Below are 21,078 nucleotides of genomic sequence, written 5' to 3' on the forward strand. Positions count from 1 at the left end.
GCAACCTGTAATGGTAGCATTGCGCTCATGTGTTTATGTTACCTATCTTGTTTAAGTTGACATCTCGCTCTGTGTCTTCCAGTCTATGTTAGCTTGGAAATGCATCAAGGTGACCCTGCATTTTGGCTCTGGTATGATGGAATTGATGCTTCAGTACAAAGCACCATCTGCAGAGCTCAGGAAGGACCAGGTTCTTCTCGATTAAGTTGCAGAGTGAAATTTAAGAGAATTTTATTATCCGGTTGCAAATGAGTTCTTTGTTCTAATTTCAGGTGAGACCAGTTTGGGGATGAACTTGGCCAAATAAGGATGAATCAGCAGGGTCACATGGCATCTTATGGGCAGCCTCAACCTGGTTACCAAGGATACCAACAGTTTGGGTACAATAATCAGCATTTGGCCGGTGTTCCAACCACTCAACATGGGCCATATAACGGGCCTGCCCAAGGCTATGAAACAACAGCTGCATCACAAGGTTCGTATATTTTTAAAAAATAAATCGAGTGACCAATTAATTGTTCCAATTGAGGGGCAATTTAGCGTGGCCAATCCACCTACCCTGCACATCTTTTTGGGTTTTGGGGGCGAAACCCATGCAAACACAGGGCGAATGTGCAAACTCCACACTCACAGTGACCCAGAGCCGGGTCTCAAACCTGGGACCTCGGCGTCGTGAGGCAGCAGTGCTATCCACTGCGTCACTATGCTGCCCTAGGTTCGAATCATTGTCACCGGGCGGGTGTGGAGGAAGAGATGGTACAATGTAGAATTAGTTCAAAACCTGGTCCACTCTGCTCTTTGCCCGTCTAACCTTTTTGCAGAGTTAATTTTCACCTGTACCATGCTCCCGTTCTCCTCAGTTTCTCAGGAAACTCGCAATGTCTTTGAGAGAAACTTCATAAAATTCTATTTTTTTGTCCTCTGCTCATTTCTGGGCAAATAGTGCCGAGTATCAAAAGTAGCTGGGAGGTGATGTGGAAAGATATAGGCATTAAAGCTGCGAATAAAATAAGTTGGCCTTGTTTTATAAATGTAAACACACTCTTGTCTGTGAAAGCTGATCAGTTTCCGATTGAGGCACAGCAGACGCAAACAACAATTGCTAGTTTCATGGTCACCATTACTGAGACTAGCTTTATACTTCAGATTTACTGACTGAATTTAACTTCCGCCATTTGCCTATGGTGGGATTTGAGCCCATCTCCCCAGAGAGCAGTGGGATAGGGATCTCTGCTGACATTCCTTATGGAAGTGCAGAAAGGTGGGTGTGAATAGGGAATTATATCATCAGAATGATTTTACTTTGTGTTTTCAGGTTGATTGTCCCTCCTGCATCTGCAGATGTGCGTTTGTGATTGCCATAATCCCCACACAATGTATTCAAATATTGTTCTCTTGTTTGAATGTTTATCGTTGTCGGGGGTTTTATCTGGACAAGGGGGAGTTATCAGTTAGTCCTGTCCACCTCATTGATGGGGACAGCAAGGAGAAGTTAAGATTCTGCAGTGTTCGGCATACATCCAGAGTTGGCTTTTATCGTAAGGCAGATCCAGATCCTCTATCTAAAACTGTCGTCTATATCTAAGGATCTGTATCCCTCTGCTCCCTGCCCATTCATGTATCTGTCTAGATACATCTTAAATGACTCTATCGTGCCCGCCTCTACCACCTTCGCCGGCAATGTGTTCCAGGCACCCACCACCCTCTACGTAAAGAACTTTCCACGTCTATCTCCCTGAAACTTTTCCCCTCTCATCTTGAACTCGTGACCCCTAGTAATTGAGATTCTGCAGTTTTCAGCATACATCCAGAGTTGGCTTTTATCGTAAGGCAGAAGGTTTTGAAACTCTTCTCCTCCCATCCCCCACGCTCCCTCTTTTCTCCTCCTCTCTCTTCGCTCCCCACCCCCCTCCTCCCAAACACACACACACACACACACACACACACACACACACACTTACCCTCTTCCTCACTCGTTCTTTTCCTCACCCACTTCTCAAGCGTGCTTACCCACAGCTGGGTACAGGAACACAGCCAGAAGACCATTTGCTTCTGTTTACCCTCATTGCCTTCCTTTTTTGACACGATCGAGTAAGGCCTGCCCGAGTTTAGCCTTTTGCATTACCGTGGAAAATAAATCCCCAATTTTTAAAATCTGTGCAACTGTGATCTCACATTCTTGATATACCTGCAGTGATTTTATTTTTGTTTGCTTTCCATGGATCTAATATCTTCCCATAAATGAGATTTGTAGATTTGTCTCCAACTCTGACCTCTGTCTTCCTGTTCCTTTGCATATAACCCAGGGTCTTACGTGCAGGTTTTTATTAGCTGTTTCAACCTGCACCTCCCATCTGCACCAGATAAATGTGCCAGATCACACAAAATCATGTCATTTGTAGTAATATTAATCTTTATTGTCACAAGTAGGCTTACATTAACACTGATGTGGAGATGTCGGCGTTGGACTGGGGGGAGCACAGTAAGAAATCTTAGAACACTAGGTTATGGTCCAACAGGTTTGTTTCAAACACTAGGTTTCGGAGCACTGCTCCTTCCTCAGGTCGCACAGTTGTTTAACAGGCAAGGGACCCAGGTTTGATTCCCGGTTTGGGTCATTGTCTGTGTGGAGTCTGCAAGTTCTCCCCGTGTCTGCGTGGACGTCCTCTGGGTGTTCTGGTTTCCTCCCACGAGTCCTGAAAGACATGCTTGTCAGGTGAATTGGACATACTGAATTCTCCCTCGGTGTACCCGAACAGGCGCCGGAATGTGGCGACTAGGGGATTTTCACAGTAACTTCATTGCAGTGTTAATGTCAGCCTACTTGTGACACTAATAAAGATTATTATTTTCATGTTCCTCGCAAATCTGATTTCAGCCTCCGTTGCTCTCTGAGTGCCCCCATCATTTCGACTATCCTATTTCCTATGGGCTTATTAAAAACCATCATTATTTACCTGTATGTTCATATTCCTCCCTAATTCTGCTACCAACTCCTTCATTTTTCAGTTTTCTACTTTGTCACCAATGTTTATGAAATGCCACTATTTTTGGGCAACTAGTAATTATTTATCAGTACCCAGTCTTTGATTCATCCATTTTACTCCGTACTTTATCCACATTAGAATGAGCTCCCTCGCACTGCTGCTCTGTTTGATCTGCAGCATCAGACATAGTGTGTGTCAGTAATGATTTCCATTAGGATGGGATGTAGAGCATTACTGATATTGTTTGCATAATAAAGATTTGGATTTAAAATTGAATTAAAAGCATGTGTAAGGTGTGCTTGATGGTGCTTGATATTCCTTTGTGGCCTTGTTTGCAACATATTAGGAGACGGAGCATTTGCTAATGTCACTTTCATGTGGCTTTTGAATGACTTGAGCATTTACCGACCTGAAGCTTTTTCAAATCAGGCACCATTCCTGAAATTGAAATTCTCTCTAATTTATGGAAATTGTATTGTGACACAAATGTCTGTGTTTGATTACCGTCACGGTTTGCTGCACGGCTGCGTTGCGATTCACGGTGCACGGCTTTTTTCCTTAATTTGAATTTAATACCTTGCAGGGCTAGTGGAAGGCCGCATCTTCAAGGATTTCTGCATCTTTGACTTTTGTTTGAAGTTATGTCTGAGCTTCAGCTGTCTCACAGTGTCACAGTACTTAAATTTTGCCAGTCACTTTCTGAAGGAAAGTCTAATTTTTGCTGATCAGAGCTTCGGTACAAAATTTTCTTTCAGGTCAAATTGTCTTATTTGACGAGAGAACTTTGTGAATTTTAGATTCTGCATTTTTGTAGAGTAAGTTTTCATTTTTCTATTTAGTTACGTGTGTTGTTGCTGGGCATTTCACCAATTTAATATTTCAACAGGAGTTGAGCAAAGATTTTTAATCTTTCTGCACAGTCATTAATTTTTCATTGTACATTATCGGCTTTAGATGGTTAAAGCTTTTTGTACAATGCGTCTCTATGGAGAATCAAAACTTGATCTTAATTGGATTTTAGTTTCCATGCTTCTGTATATCATCAGCGGCGCGTCAACTGTGTTCTTCCCATCTAATACAAAACCAGGACATCAGTTTGTCAGTGTTCCAAATGGACTGCACCCCATCTATAAGTCAACGTCATCCCATCGCAGACTTGAACTTGGAGTCTCCTCTTTATTTCTTACTAACTGTCAGGGTATATTTTTTGTAATCTGCCGTGCCCAGTAAAGGATTGTATTGCTCACCTTCAAGATATGGACTTAAATGTGGACTGATTAAAAATCGGCTTTATAAAGTGTACGGTGCACATTCAAAATGGCTGCCCAAGGTCAGGAGACCTGTGATTTCTGCGTGGACAATGGATTAGCTCGTGTCCGAATATGCTTCTGTAAAGTTAAGATGTAAATGTCTGTAGGTGGAAGATATTCAAAAACAAAACCACTTGTGGAATTTGCAGCTATGTTGTCTGGGTATGAGCAGGAGCTCAATCAATAGGCACCCAGACTCTCTGTCTCCAAACCCGACACTTAAAAAGGAGAGTTGCAGAAAAAAACTATTTATCACAGCCAGGTGTAGACAGACACCATCCATTTTCCATTGGATAGGCTTTGACCTTGGAATCATTTGTGTGGCGATGGAAATATAGATCATGTGGTCCGTTCAGATGATCGGAACAGACTTCAGAAAACAAATCTTATTACTCCAAGAACTCGCCAGAAATAAGGCAGTTTGGAAACCACCAGGACACAAGATAGAACATTCCTCCAGTCAATGCAGGGAGGGAAAGAGAGAGGCAAACTTATCTTCACCTGCAACGATTTGTCCCTACAGAATCTTGGCTACAACTTTGCCTGGTAACCCAGAGTCTTCCAACTTCTATTCATCCAAAGAACTATGAGAGAGAGCCCATCTAGGCTTGCAATGTTTTCATTGTGAATTTTAACACGTGATTTACTTTTTGTTTTTCTGCTAATAGCCGAAACGCATGCTTTGTCTCCAGAATCTATCTTGTGCACATGAGGGAGTGACATGTTTTATTGCTTTATGTTTTGGCTGTTGTATGAATAAACATGAACTTTTCTTATGATTTAAACTTGCCCTAGAACCTGGTTGGTATTTATCAGGAAAGGAGGAAAGGGGAAAAATTATCCCATCAACTCTGTTCTGTCCACAACAATTATTTGCCATTTCCACAACTTTGGCTTCCAAGTGTCAATTTGTGTCTTCCTTTTGGTCATGTTCTGCACGCAAAATCTCTCTTGGCTTTCTTCTCTTTTGTTCCTCAGGGTCCTCTCCTGTCTCTTCTCCTTCCTGTCATGCCTCCTTTAATTTTTATCCCCTTTGGTGCAACCCCTCTCCTATCTCCAGAAACTTCCACCTCCCTTGTCCTTTACCTTCCAATTCGCCCGCTGCAGTAGCTTTCTCCTGGATAAGCACTCTGCTTCCCACCTCCTATCAGCACCCCTTTAAAGGCCCCTCGGGGGAACCAGTCCCATAAGTTGCTTCAGGTTTAGGATTTGTCCCAAGAAGATCTCGAGTGGAGTTGATATAATTTGCAGATTCCAGTGATATTATGCAGATATTAAATCAAGGAGGTCACAGAGCTTCAGCTAATTCACTATATTTCTGGGGTGCTTTAACTCTGCAAAGACTAAGCTTTGTATTATTATGGATGGTGCAGTTTTTGTGTCTGAATTTTCTGGTGTGGAGATTGCATGAGGAAGGTATAGAACCGGGGATGGGGTAGCAACTTGATCACTATGATGACTTTACTTCTTATCACTTGAGGGAGCTTTGAATAACCAGTTTTTGTCAAATCTGGCAAGATATAGCCTTTGGTACCCGTCAATTCTTCAGAACTGGGCACAATGAGCATTACAGATTAAGCTGTTTTTAAAATTCACCCCCTAACCCCACTACCCACTATATTAATGTTACCTTTGAATATTTTCATGCACTGAAAGTCCTTTAGAGAAATCCCCACCACATTTCAGCGGGTCACAGAAGTGAATGGATAGCAATCTACAAAATGATTTCTGCAACATTACAATCATCTTTAAGTTTTGCATTAAAATGTAATGATTGTGTGCTTGTATCTAAAATATATACTTTGAGGACAGTTTGTCTATTTTACACAGGCTTTCCTTATCTGAATTTAGAACCGTTTATTGTTCTTCAACAAGTGAAATTTTGCTTGTTGTAAAAAAAAAAGCTTTTAACTTTACTTCCACATGATGAGGAATTTTAATTTCCGTGTTGTGCGAACAGCATCACAAAATTCACTCATTTTATGGGGATTGAAATACTAATGCCTTTTTTTGTACTTTGCAGGTCCATTAAGGCCAGTGTCAGGGGCACCCCCAACCTCGTTACCTCCCTCAACAGCTGCACACGCAACAACCTATAGCCAGTATGGGCAGGGAGACATACAGAATGGTCCTGCACTGACTGACCAGATGCAAAGGTTTGTACACAACTTGTACTTGAAGCACTGGACCAGAATATGTATATCACGACAATGACCAATACATTTGGAGTTCAAAGGAGCTTTATGAGTAAGGAAGATCAATATCCCATCCAAATATGTACTTTTTCTATTTGAAAAAAATAGTTTCCAACAATAGTATGTAATATTTTTGCTTCCTTGTTGAATGCTGAAGAGGCAACTGCTGCAGTTTTAGAGTTGACAGCGGGAATCTTCGTGACATCCTGGATTAATGTCTCTTCAATAATTCCATCTCCTTCAAACTGGAGCAATGTTCAGCAAACTAATTTCTGCCAATGAGGTCTCCATGTCAAATGAAACTGGGTTGGGAGAGAAGAAAAGCAAACAAGCTTAACTCTTCATACACTGAGCCCTTCTTTGTGCCTGGAAATATATTATGCGCTTTGGGTACTCAAACCATTGTGGGGAGGCTCATGGAGAGAGCCTGATACCTCACTACTTTAGTGGCCTTCAGTTACTAATTTTTCTTGAAGTAATTTCTTTCTCCTTCAACTAGTTTACATCAACCCAAATGTGATAATACAAAAGCAGCCTTACAGAGTCTCAGTACTTCTTAGAAGCAGGTGGATGAAGGCAGTTAGAACACCTGGGTTCAGAATAATTGCTCCATATGTTGCTGACTTGGTCACTTTGCTGACTGCTGGCTTAATTGCAAAGTGAGGATGTAAACTTTCCACTAACTGTATTGAAATAACTTCACGTGTATACAGCAATCTTAACTATTAAAATCCGTCTGCAGGTTTCCAGTGTCTCAGTCGTACATGTCTGGCGGTCAGCCGATGCCCTATCAACAATATGCACCCCCGCCCAGTAATGCTCAGCAGTTACCAAATCAGATGGCAGCAATGCAGATCAGTGCTTCTACCAATAACGCACCACCTCCTGTCAGTCAGAGTTATGGTAAGCAATGTTAAACTGATGGGATTGTGTGCAATTGAAGTCATCTTCAACAACCAAATATGTGTTTAAAATATATCAGTCTGAACTGCCAAACTGAAAACCATATTCAAAGTTTTACCTGTCATTACAATAAAATTCACTATGCAGAAACAGACTTTTCATCCCAAATGATTAATGTGGGTGTTCCACACGAGTCACCTCATTTACAAATGTTTGAAATGTGAGTGTTTGAAATGTTACACGGCTAGAATTTTGACCTTGCAAGGTGATCAGTCCAGCCCACACGTGGATCAATGCACAACCTGCATTTCTGTTTGAAACATTTCCCCACTTTACACAAAATAAAACATATTGATCTGGTTTTTTTTTTTTGCACCCTTCTTATATATTTCTTAATAATCAGAACGCTTTTAAACCTTTCACTTAAGCATGATCTCATTCTCCTCGTTGGTTAAGAAGCAGATTTCTGTCTTTGCTGTTTTACAACCATTTGCCAGCAAATGTACAGGAGTAGCCTCGGAAATCCAGGGAATTCAGTCCTTGTTTGTGCAAACTCTCCTTGAAATTTAACCCATCATGTCGAGGCATTGTTTCTGTAAATCTACACTGGTCTCAATCCAAAGCCAATATTTCCATCTTCCGGTGTGGCACCCAGAACTGCTCACAGTACTCCTGCTGCGGTCTAACCAGGACTTTCTCTCACTGAAACAAGTTCTATCCACTTGTGTTTTATTTATCTTGATATGAAGGTCAGCATTCCATTGGTCTTTCGATGTACCTGGACCTACACGCCACCTTCGACTTCAACTGTTTCTAGTTTATCACCATTTAGCCTGTTCTATCCTTTTTAGTAAGAAGTCTTACAACACCAGGTTAAAGTCCAACAGGTTTGTTTCAAATCACTAGCTTTCGGAGCACTGCTCCTTCCTCAGGTGATTCACCTGAGGAAGGTGCAGCGCTTCAAAAGCTTGTGAGTTGAAACAAACCTGTTGGACTTTAACCTGATGTTGTAAGACTTCTTACTGTGCCCACCCCAGTCCAACGTCAGCATCTCCACATCATGGTGTTCCTTTTTAGCACCAGAAGTGGATGACTTCAGATTTTCTTGCATTGAAATCCATTCGTCAGTCTTGCCCAGCTTTTTAATCTGTCAACATTTCTTTGCATCTTTATGCTACCATCTGCACTGTTTACAATGCTGTCTATATTTGTTCATCAACAAATTTAACTGTGTGGCTCTCTTTCCTTCATCCAAGCCGTTAATAGAAGAAATGAGTAGTTGAGACCCCAGCACAGATCCTTGCGGAATCCTTGAGACATCATCCAAAATTATGGTGTCAGTTTTTGTATGCCTCCTAACAGCACCTAATTCTGCCTTATCACTGCCCCTCTCTATATCCCAACTCTAATTGTTTCACTGCCTGTCTGAATTCCAGTAATGAATACGCTCAAATTTCCTTCAACTAAATATTGGTAGGACCAAAGTTCTTTATTTCTCTTTCCTTTTCAAACGCTCGGAAAAATCTTTTTTGACCAAGCTATTTTAAGTTTAAGGGTAGCACAGTGCTTAGCACTGTTGCTTCACTGCTCCAGGGTCCCAGTTTGTTTTTATGGCTTGGGTCACCGTCTATGCGGAGTTTGCACGTTCTCCCCATTTCTGCGTGGGTTTCCTCCGCGTGCTCCGGTTTCCTCCCACAGTCCACAGATGTTAGGTGGATTGGCCATGATAAATTGCCCTTATTGTCCAGAGAGGTGGGGTGGGGTTACTGGGTTATGATGATGGGATGAAGGTGTGGGCTTGGGTGCAGTGCTCTTTCCAAGGGCTGGTGCAGACTCGATGGGCAGAATGGCCTCCTACTGCACTGTAAATTCTAAAGAAACTGCATAAATAGAAGCTCTTGTTATAAAATCCATTCAATTGCGTTTAAAATAGATTTCTGGAATCCGCTGTAATCTATCTTGGCACACAGGTGGTGTTGCTGGGTTACGGGCATTGGGTGGGGGCATGGGCCTTGGTCGGTCGCTCTTTTCAGAGGGGCTGTGTAGAGTCGATAGGCCGAATGGCCTTCTGCACTGGCGGGATCCTGTGATTCTACAGCCCTTTATAACTGTTCCAGTTATGGTACAGCCAAGATCAGCAGATATGGTGCTGTCTTAAAAAGACAAATTCATTATCTCATTTGTTGACAGCACCATTTGCCACCTGCAGCTGGATCTTAGTTTTTGAGTACATTTTCTGTGATGTAATACGAGCCTTATTTAAAAATGTCCATTCATCCAGAGACACAGACTGTGGGTTGTGGAACTGCCAGTACATGTATATTTACAATTATCTTTCAACTGGTCTCAATTGTGTTTACTTTTTGGGATACTTCTGTGGGAATGTAGTTGACTGTCATTTATTTTGTTCACAGGGCCACCAACTTCTCATCATCAAACTACAGCAGGTTTTCCACCCACGGGGCCAACAGTGTATACACAATATTCGACTCCGGGACAGAATATTTCCACAAACATACCCCAGGCTGGTAACCCTCCTCAGCATCCCTTCCCTGGGCAAACTGTCCCAGCAACAACTTTCACCTCTCCTCCCACAACCACGGGTCTGACTGGCATAAATCTCCCCCCTCCAGCCGGGGTGCCAAGACCAACAGCAATGCATGGACCACCGCTGCCAGGACCGTCTCAGACAGGCTTCCCCCCGTCCCAGCCTCCAATAGGACATTACCCACCCCAACTTAATCACAGACCTGCGGGTCCACAACCTGGCACTGGTATGCCAGGGGTAGTGCCTGGTCCACCATCTCAGGGCTTTCAAGTGCATCCAACACAACCTAGTCAGGGATTCATACCTCAACAGAACGGTAAGTCTGTTGCTTAATACTTGAAGCCGTTCTTTAAGCAGTGTTGATTACCTATTTGCTGCTTTGTGAAATGTTTCTCTGAAAAGGAATAAGCAACTGTTGTATGTAAGTTATGCAGGTCATGCCAACTCGTGCTGGTCTGCCCTACCTGGCTTGCTCCCAGTTTTAGGATGCGCTGATTTGTGTCTGCATCATTTCGGTTGCTGCTTCTGCAAAAGGAAAAATAAATTAAAGTTAGATTTTCTGTTCAAAACTAATTGAACTATGTTTTAAATGGGTTGAAGGGGAGAGAGTAAGGAGTTGTGAAACTTCAGAGATGAAAATTAAGTATTTTTGTCACATTTTATTGGACCATTTAAAGAAACGGGCCAGGAATACAGCGAAAGTGAGTTTCCCTTGTGCATGTTTGACTTTCTGGCACTTGGTCTTGAGCTAATGTTCATCAAACTATTTGGAGGCTGCCAGGAATGCACCAATGTTGAACATACTGATTTCAGTGCTCAATTCACGGACATTGAGATTCCTAATATCCCAGCACAGCCTCCTGCTTCATCCCAACTACAATCCAGATTACTGCACCACCCTCTAGGTGCCAAGTTATGATGACCTGCAATGCATTCCTGAGAAAGTGGTGAAAGATTGAATGATACTTTCCAAAGGGAATGGGAAAATATAAGGGATCATTTGCAGGACTTTGGGGAACGCGCAGGGGAGTGGGAATAATTCGCTAACTTTCAAAGAGCTGACACAGATGTGAAGGGTCGAATGGCCTCCATCATGATGAGTGTATAACATCTTGTTTCTGTTCCATGTGTTCTGTATATCCTGTTTAAAAATATACTTTTATTCATTTGTCAGTGAATTTGTGCAAAACCAGATGTCGTTTGGAACATCCAATTTGCAGCAGCACTGGTCTGACTCAAAGAACAAAGAAAAGTACAGCACAAGAACAGGCCCTTTGGCCCTCCAAGCCTGTGCCGATCATGATGCCCTCACTAAAAAACCTTCTGCTCTTACTCAGTCCATATCCCTCTATTTCCTCCCTATTCGTGGACTCATCCCAATGCCTCTTATGTTGCTAATGTGTCTGCTTCCACCACATCCTCTGGCAGCACGTTCCAGGCACCCACCGTTCTCAGTGTGAAAAACTTACCCCGCACATCTCCCTTAAACTTTCCCCCTCTCATCTTGAACCTGTGCCCCCTTGTAATTGACTCTTTCATCCTTAGAAAACGCCTCTGACTATCCACCCTGTCTGTGCTTCTCGTAGGTTTGTCGACCTCTTACCAGGTCTCCCCTCAGCCTCCATCTTTCCAGTGAAAATAATCCTAGTTTATTCAGCCTCCTCATAGCCAACACCGTGGTGAACCCTCTTTGCTCTCTCTCCAAACCTTCCACATCCTTCTGATAATGTGACCAGAACTGCACCAATACTCCAAATGCAGCCTAACCAAGGTTTTATATAGCTGCAACATGATTTACCAACTCTTGTACTCCATGCCCCGGCTGATGAATGCAAGCATGCCATGTGCCTTCTTAATCACTTTAATTACCTTGGTCCCCTGTGTCCCCACTTTTAGGGAACTGTGGACCTGCACGCCCAGATCCCTCTATGTTAATGTTCCTTAGGGGTTCTTCCATTTATAATTTATACCTAGATTTGATCCTCCAAAATGCATTACCTTGCATTTGTCCGGATTTAACTCCATCTGCCATTTCTGTGCCCAAGTCTCCAATCTGTCTATATCCTGTTGTATCCTCTTACAATTCGCGGCACCATCAGCAACTCCGCCAAACTTTGTGTCATTCACAAATCAGACCACAAATTACTAATCAGACCACCCTCATTTTCCTCCAGATCATTTATATAAACTACAACCAACAGAGATCCCAGCACTGATCCCTGCGGAAGACCACTTACTACAGATCTCCATTCAGATAAACACCCTTCCACCGCTACTCTCTGTCTTTAATAACCAAGCCAGTTCTGTATCCATCCAACCAGCCCACCCCAAATCCCATGGAAGTCTGCCATGTGGGACCTTGTCAAACGCCTTACTAAAGTCCATATAAGCTACATCCACAGCCCTTCCCTCATCAATTTTCTTTGCCACCTCTTTAAAATCTCAATTAAGTTGGTGAGATATGACCGTCCCATACAAAACCATACTGCCTGTCACTAACTAGTCCATTTTCCTCCAAATTGTGCACACTTTGTGTCTCTCGGTATCTTTTCCAAAAGCTTCCCCACCATTGATGTCAGGCTCAGCGGCCTATAATTTGCTGGATTGTCCCTGCTTCCTTTCTTAAACAAGGGAATAACTTTGGCTAGTCTCCAGTCCTCTGGAACCTCTCCAGTGGTCAAAAGTAGATTTGAAGATATCTGTTAAGGCCCTAGCTATTTCTCTCTCTGCCTCCTGCAGTTATCTGGGATAGATCCCATCTGCCCCTGGGGACCTGTCTACCTTAATGCAATTTAGGATACTCAACGCTTCCTCCTTTGATATATTGACGTTCTCAAGAGAGCTCACGCACCTAATCCTGACATCTGCATCCGTCATGTTCTTTTCCCTGGTGAATACCGATACAAAGTACTCATTAACGATTTCACCCACTTCTGGTATTTCCACGCATAACTTCTCTCCATTGTCCTTGAGTGGGTCTACTCTTTCTCTTGCTACCCTCTTGCTCCTAATATATGCATAAAAAGCCTTGGAATTCCCCTTAATCACGTTTGCGAAAGACATTTCATGGCCCCTTTTAGCCCTCTTATTTCCATGAAGTTCCTGCCTACTTTCACGTACTCTTCAAGGGCTTTGTCAGTTTTAGATGCTGAGACCTATTGTACGCTTCCTTTTTCCTTTTGACTAAGCTTGCAATTTCCATCGTCATCAATGGTTCCCGAATCCTGCCATTTCTATCCTTCATTTTTGCGGGGACTTGCCTGTCCTGCACTTCAATCAAAGGCGTTTAAAAGCCTCCCACGTCAGACGTGGATTTGCTCTCAAACAGCCGCTCCCAATCCACATTCCCCAGTTCCTGTTTAATTTGGATGTAATTGGCCCTCGCCCAATTAAGCACCCCCACCCACGGGCCACTCTTGTCCTTAACCATGACTACTCGAAACCGTATGGAATTAAGGTTGCTCAGCCCCAGCTGCTCCCCCATTGAAACATCAATCACCTGGCCTGGCTCATTCCCCAATACCAAGTCTAGTATGGCCCCCTTTGATACATACTGTATCAAAAAGCCCTCCTGGGCTCATCTAATAAATTGCCATCCATCTGAACTGTTGGCTATAAGGGATCCCCAGTCAATATGGGGGAAGTTAAAGTCGCCCATCACAACATCCCTGCTTTTTTCACACCTTTTCAGTATCTGACTACACAATTGCTCCCCAGTTTCCTGTGGGCTGTTGAGAGGTCGATAGTACACTACCAACATTGTGGGTTCACCCTTCTTGTCCTGAACTCCACCCATAATACCTCACTACAAGATCCCTCTAATGTGTCCTCCCTCAACACAGCTGTGATCTATTCCCTAATCAGCAATGCAACTCTCCACCTCTTTTGTTTCACCTTCAGTCCCGTCTAAAACAACAATATCCCGGAATGTTAAGCTGCCAGTCCTGTCCCTCCTTTAACCATGTCTCTGTAATTGCAATTACATCATAGTTCCATGCTGTAATCCAGGCTCTCAGTTCATCTGTCTTACCTGTTATACTTCTTGCATTGAAGCAAACGCACTCCAGACCTACACTGAGCCCTGCGACTTCTCTCTGCCTGATTTTACTCTGCACTATGTTTATCTCCGTTTCACGTTTTCCCCCCAGTTTCTACACTTACTGGCCTGCTGTTCTAGTTCCCATCCCCCGCCGCATTAGTTTAAACCCTCCCGAACAGCGCTAACAAACCTCCCTCCCAGGATATCGGTGCCTCTCCAGTTCAGGTGCAACCTGTCCTTCTTGCACAGGTCCCACCTTCCCCAGAAGACATCCCAGTGATCCATATATCTAAAACTCTCCCTCCTACCCCAGCTCTTTAGCCACATGTTCAACTGTACTATCTCCCTGTTCCAAGCCTCACTAGCACAGCAGGTTCTGTGAATAGATGTACCTCTATTTTGCTGATCCCCAGCTGTGCTGCTCCAAGTATTTACATTGTGCGTTTATTGTATGTCCTATGTTTTTCATATGGGGAGTGATCGGCCTGGACTGTACGCAGAAGTATACTTTTCACTGTACCTCGGTACACGTGACGATAAACCGAAAGATTTCCTTGATTTGTGATGTTCTTGCAGGTTCATTTGGACAAATGAGGGCGCCCCAGCCAAATTATGCTGCACCTTACACTGGAACACCAAATTACAGCAGCCAACCCCAACCACAGCAGAAGCGATTGGACCCAGACAGCATTCCTAGCCCTGTAAGCACCAAGATCTTTAACTGTAGTTCCTCTGGCTGCTGTGTTCTAGTGTTAGTGGAATGGCTTGTAACGTTTTAGGGGGCGATGGTGGCCTCATGGCAATGTTGCTGGACTAATAACCCAGAGACCTGGGCCTAATGCTCTGGGGGCAAGAGTCCCAGATCCCACCACAGCAATTCAAGGAATTTCAAAGCAGTGAAAATTCTGAAATTGAAAGCTGGTGTCCGTAACGGCAATGTGAAACTGTCATCAATTGTCCTAAAAACCCAAGTGGTTCACTTAATTTCCTTGCGGGAAATAAATCTGCCATCTGTAACCTGGTCTGGCCGACATCTGACTCCAGACCCACAGCAAGTGGTTGACTCTTAACTATTCTCGAGGGCAATTAGGGATGGGCAGTAAATGCTGGGTTTGCAAGCAACACCCACGTCCCATGAGTGAATGAAATAAATTCTCATTTTCTGTTCTAAATTGTGTGTAACAAAGATTGGCTTGCATCTGCCTATTGTTTGAAAATGTGTTGGGGAGACCTGAATGTAATTTCCATATATTTTTCTTGACATATGTTTATCTCAACCTGTTTGCACGCCTTCAGTTTAGAAGTTTGTATTGATGCACAGTAAAGTCTCACTACTGCCTGAGTAATGCAACCCGCTTGTAACACACAATCACAATATAGTTCTTGCACTAAAATGTTGGCGTATGTAAATGAGTGTACAGGGATTGGCCCCAATCCCCTCTGCTTTATCTTGGTGTCCTGCCTCTGTGAACTGTGGTGGTAGGTACCCTAACTCTGCTAGAGCAGTCTAGCCTGTTCCTGGTGCGCCCATTTTCTGGGCTCCTTTCTCCTTTCCAGCCCTTTCAATCATAGCTTGAATGTATACTATCCTGCTGTATTTCTGTTTAAAACAAAACTTTTGCCTAATTTTTCTGAGTTACAGTTACTAGACAAGTACAAAGTTGAGAAGCTGACATTTTTTATTTACGAAATTACCATTCTTGCCAGAATACTTTTTCAAAAACTTTCAATCTTGCTCTGAGCTTTTTAACATTGAGCTGTGGAAATGTGAGGTGTCTTGCACACTGCATTAAGATGAACAGATACCAGTTTAACTGAATAACACAGTTTGCATGTGCAATGATGTATGTGTAAACGTAAGTTAAAGGGCTTGCTGATGTGGCACCATTAGTGTGGGAAGGTAGAAGTAACAATTGTTACTCTTCTGTTTCTCTCTTGTTTTGCTGCTCACTTGTGTCTTTTTAAGCAACTTAATGAACTGCCACCTCAACAGAAAACAAGACATAGAATAGATCCAGATGCAATTCCTAGTCCAGTAAGTCTGCTTGTATGTATGTGTGCTGTTACCCTCTGCATTGCTGCCTTTGCTTTTAATTCCAAAAGGCTTGTCGATTTCCATATGCCGGGTATGTGCTGTAAGGTCACAAAATCGTGTCAGCGTAATTGCACTTTGCTTTCTACATCCTACTTTACAATACCACATTATTGCAGCAGTTAAATGACTGGACACAAAATTGTACTCATTCCAGGTGAACTTTTAGAGTGTAAATCTTTCTCACAGTTCCAAATAACTTTTGGATTGGTTAACGTTTTAACAAATTATCCTGGTGATCTACTTTGGTACCTTACAGACAGTAGTGGATATAATTATATTGTTAGAAATCAGATGTAAACTTGGCTACTTCAGCTTGGTGAACATTTGTGGTCCTAGCTTTAATTTGCGACATTGACTAACTTTTTCCGCTAAATGTCATTGTTCTTTCCCATTGTGCCTACATCCGTATCCTTTTCAAAAGAATGTAGATCATTTTAGCTCTTCAACATTTATTTCATTGTTTCCCAAATCATACACTAGAGCCAGCGACCTTCTTGTAATATTTGCCTTGTTTTTTTTGTGTTAGTGGTTTGCATGTTAACAGTAATATTAAAGGGAGGCGGTGGTGTACTGGTATTGTCACTGGACTATTAATCCAGAGACCCAGAGTAATGCTATGACGTCCCAGGTTTGAATCCCACCACGGCAGATGGTGAAATTTGAATTCAATAAAGAAATCATGACCATGAAATCATTGTCGATTGTTGTAAAAACCCATCTGGTTCACTAATGTCCTTTAGGGAAGGAAATCTGCCGTCCTTACCAGGTCTGGTCTCCATGTGACTCCAGACCTACAACATGTGGTTGACTGTTTTAAAAATGTCACTCAGTTCGCGTGCAATTAGGGATGGGCAACAAATGCTGGCCTTGCCTGCGATGCCCACATCCCAAGATGTGGTAGCATAGTGGTTAGCACAGTGGCTTCACAGCGCCAGGGTCCCAGGTTTCGAGGAGTAATTTGTACTTGGTCCTGAGTATCAGAATGTAGATGAGGCTACGTTTAATGAATGTCATTAGTGAGTGCATTTGTGTTTGGGACGTTTTTAATTTAATCGAACGCTCATGCTGAATAAAAGCCTCCTCTCTTTTGAAGTAACTGTCGTCACTCTCCAATTGCTTTTGGTTAGCAAGCAATGTCAGCTCCTTTATAATACAAGCCCCTGCTTGCCTAAATCATTCATGTCAAATGTTTGTACTTTGCTCCCAGTACAAGCCTCCACTGCTCCTTGCACTCACTGGCAATTTCTCCCCAGGTCACTTTATGTTGACACATGCACTTAGCAGCAGCCATTGAACAACGATCAGGATTGGGAACCTGTGCCATTTCCTTCCAGGAATTCTGAAGCCAGTTGTGGCCACTCTGGCTGAAATCAGTGAACACGGCACAGACCAGGGATCACAACTGGAATCTTCCTGGTCTCTGGCTCAGTGTACACTAGGCACTGTTGGTTCACTGATGTGTCGGGGAGCTTTGTTAAATGTTTGTTCAGTTGCACGTGATAGTAATGTTTGCATATATCTTTTTATATCAGGGTGCAATGCATTTAGGTACCTCTACAAACTAAAATGGGATTTGGGTTTATTGAATGACAGTTTGTAACGTATTGTGTGCTATGACAGATCCAAGTGATTGAAGATGATAAGTCAAACCGAGGATCTGAGCCATTCTCGACTGGTGTAAGAGGCCAAGTTCCACCACTTGTTACTACTGACTTTGTGGTAAAAGATCAAGGTAATGTCCCACTGTTAAACAACTGTTATGATCCCAGACCAGACTCCAACATTTGCTAGAAACCCCAAGATTTTAATTAATTTGTACGACTGAGGAAAGGATACTTCGTTCCAGGAGTGACTCCATGCACAAAAAGGGACATGGTTTATTAAAACACTTTGTTATTAACACAGTATTAAATTAACTTTAACATCGTACAAGAAATATATTAACAATGTTTAACAATGAAATTAAACACTTTAACTCCTAATTGCTATCTTTCTTTATCTCCAATCAAGCAAACCCCATCTCAGGTCAAAATCCACTTTTAAATACAGTTAGCAAAGACAAGAATATTGCTGTCCAGAGATGTCTTGGAGAAACAGCTTTGAAAGAGGGAGAAATCCTTCAGGGAACAGCCTGCAGATTCTTGGCTGTGTCAAGCTTTCTAGCATTTGGCAAAAAGCTCCTATTCTGTTCACAGCAAAATCTAAATGGAAATTCAACACCTGACTGCTTCAGTCCTGGCTCCTCCCATTAACTACATCACCTTTATCCCACCAACTGGGTTATGACCATCTTACTAAGGCTGAACGCAACCCCTCAATTATCCAAACCCCAGGGAACCTTTCTGGATACAAAATTCCATTAGCCATATATTGATAAACATTTTGCATGGTTGGAATGAATTATGATCTCATTTTTACGGTGCTTTATCTCTTTTTTTTGTCCCAGTGTCTGCCTGTTTTTAAACCACGATTTAAAAAAAAACATTACTGTAGGAGATGCGTACACACACGAACCCAGGCTTTCAATCATTACTGCATCAGATGCACATAATACAATGTATATCTGAAATTACTGGTCAAAACACATGACTCTTTCAAGTCTTTAGTATATTGAGTAACATTACTGACAGTAGAGCAGATTTTGTCACAGGAAATGGCTACCTTGATATCAACCAGCCCATTACATTTATCCAAATTAGTCCGCATATCTTTAAATTGTAAAGGATTAATATTTTTCAGATTGCCATAAGTTCAACATCTTAACATATCAAAATAGATGGCACCAACCATTGAAGCTTGTGCATTCTGTTTTTCTCGAGTCTTGGTGTCTGTTTTCCAACAGAGTAATACGATCTTTGGTCTGCTCATAAATATGGATCATAGAATTTACAGTGCGAAGGATGCCATCGTGCATGTACCGGCCCTTACAAAGAGCATCCTACTCAAGCCCATGTATCTACCATATCCCAGTAACCCCCACTTAGCCTTTTTTCTGGACACTAAGGGCAATTTAGTATGGCCAATCCTTCAAACCCTCACGTCTTTGTACTGTGGGAGGAAACCCGAGTACCCGGAGGAAACCCATGCAGACATGGAGAGAAAGTGCAGACTCTGTACACACACTGACCCAGCCGGGAATAGAACCTGGGACCCTGGAGCCGTGAAGCAACTGTGCTAACCACTATGCTACCGTGCTGCCCACATGCCCTTCAATGGAGATAGATAGAAACTCATAAGAACACTAGAATCATTATTGGATCCAAAGGAAACAAGTCCAAAAGTGAGACGAGCTTGATAATTTGGAAATGTAATGAGAAGTTATATATGATTTGATTCTCTTCAGCCAAGAGTTGGATTTGATTGTTTATTTCTTTCTGAACTAGCCAGTGTTTCATCCTCTAATGCTCAGGCAAGAAGTGGTCATTATAATCCATTTTGTTTGTTGAGTCATCAAAATTTAGAACAAAACGTATAAAATATTCCAAACCCTACTCATTGAGGACTTGAGCCTCATGTCTCCCTCCCTCCCGGCCCCCCAACCAGGCCCTCCCGGAATGGTCATTATAATCCATTTTGTTTGTTGAATCAACAAATGGGAGGGAAGGGCTGGGTGGGAAGTTTGCTATTATTTGGATTGTCGAGCACAAAGTTGCTAACGAAATAGCTCCTTGGTATTCCACTGCGCATTGCAACCTTGCTTTTAGAGATGTGTTGTTTTTAAATATTACACCTGTGCTTGCCTTGCAGGGAATTCAAGTCCTCGTTTTGTTCGATGTGCAGATTACAATCTTCCTTGCACTTCAGATATGGCAAAACAATGCCAAGTTCCCCTCACTGCAGTCATCAAACCACTTGCTACGTTACCAGCTGATGAGGTGACTGTTTGTAATGTATTTTTCCCACAGGTGTCAATATTTAAATTGTATTTTCTTTTCCTTAGCAGAATATACTCTTTTCAAATCTGTCTTGCTGTGCTTTCACCTCAGAGCATATGTATATCAGTCTAAGTCATTGTGTCTGGACATAAGCAAATGTCCTCCAACTTTGAATACTCAGCTGGTATACCAGTGGTTGTCATTGCTTTGGATTTGAATTGGTAGTCCAGCAACCCAAGATAATACTCTGGGGACCGAGGTTTGAATCCCAGGTGCTAGGATTTGAATTCAATGAAAATATATCTGGAATGAAAGTCTAGTATTGGCCATGAAACCATTGTTGACTGTTGTAAAAACCTGCTAGTTCACATATGAAACCAAAACTTGCCAGCTGCACCTGGTTTGAACTACATGTGACGACTTTTAAACTGCCTTCTCGAATGACCGAGCAAGCCACTCGAAGGCAATTAGGGATGGACGGACACTGGGAGACAATCGGCTGCTACTGCAGACTTTGTTCTGCTCATGATTGGAAGAATTATGGGCAGTAAAACTCCTCCGCTGGCCCTGGTCCATATTTCTTTTGCTCAAGCTTTGGTGATGTCCCACTTTTGAAATCCTCCATAAATGTACTTTGCCAGGAACCCCCTTGGCCAGCCCCATCTACCGCCACGTATATACTTCAAAACTTTATGCATTCACATGGACTGCAGCCGTTCAAGAAGGCAGTTCACTACCTTCTCACGGGCAATTAGGGATTGGCAATTAATACTGGCAAAGCCCACATCCCTTGAAAAAAAATGATCCAACAGATTTGGAAGATAGAAGAACTCTTTCCTCTCTCTCTCTTTCTTCATCCCCGCTACAAGATTACAGGCATGAAAGATTGTGACTGTCTTCAAGAGGGGAGGTAATTAATGCTGTGGAAATTATTTTGCTCTTGTCCATAGCAGGAAAAATCCTGATTACATTCTTTTGAGTCACTTACTTCCTGTAGCTGAGCAAATCCTCCCAGAGACGCTGCATGCCTTTATTAATAATAATAATAATAATAATACAGTAGTCCCCCGTTATAACGCGGGTGTTGGGGTCCAAGACAGCCACCCGCGTTGAATCCGAGCCGCGG

At 42.6% G+C, this 21,078-nt stretch overlaps 1 protein-coding gene across 2 annotated transcripts in view; it reads left to right on the forward strand.

Moving 5' to 3' along the window:
• Positions 1-21,078, forward strand: part of sec24c (SEC24 homolog C, COPII coat complex component) — a 74,166-nt gene that overhangs the window by 17,406 nt on the left and 35,682 nt on the right. The window contains exons 2-9 of one of the 2 annotated variants that reach the window (XM_038782678.1): positions 273-475; positions 6,321-6,453; positions 7,235-7,395; positions 9,810-10,259; positions 14,559-14,683; positions 15,949-16,017; positions 17,698-17,809; positions 19,825-19,952. In XM_038782678.1, the coding sequence (XP_038638606.1) occupies positions 310-475; positions 6,321-6,453; positions 7,235-7,395; positions 9,810-10,259; positions 14,559-14,683; positions 15,949-16,017; positions 17,698-17,809; positions 19,825-19,952 (1,344 nt within the window). In that variant the 5' untranslated portion in view covers positions 273-309. The remainder of the gene's footprint in view (positions 1-272; positions 476-6,320; positions 6,454-7,234; positions 7,396-9,809; positions 10,260-14,558; positions 14,684-15,948; positions 16,018-17,697; positions 17,810-19,824; positions 19,953-21,078) is intronic. The other variant, XM_038782679.1, reaches the window with a different exon arrangement.

This window comes from Scyliorhinus canicula, chromosome 22, assembly GCF_902713615.1.
Source record: "Scyliorhinus canicula chromosome 22, sScyCan1.1, whole genome shotgun sequence".
Classification (NCBI taxonomy): domain Eukaryota; kingdom Metazoa; phylum Chordata; class Chondrichthyes; order Carcharhiniformes; family Scyliorhinidae; genus Scyliorhinus; species Scyliorhinus canicula.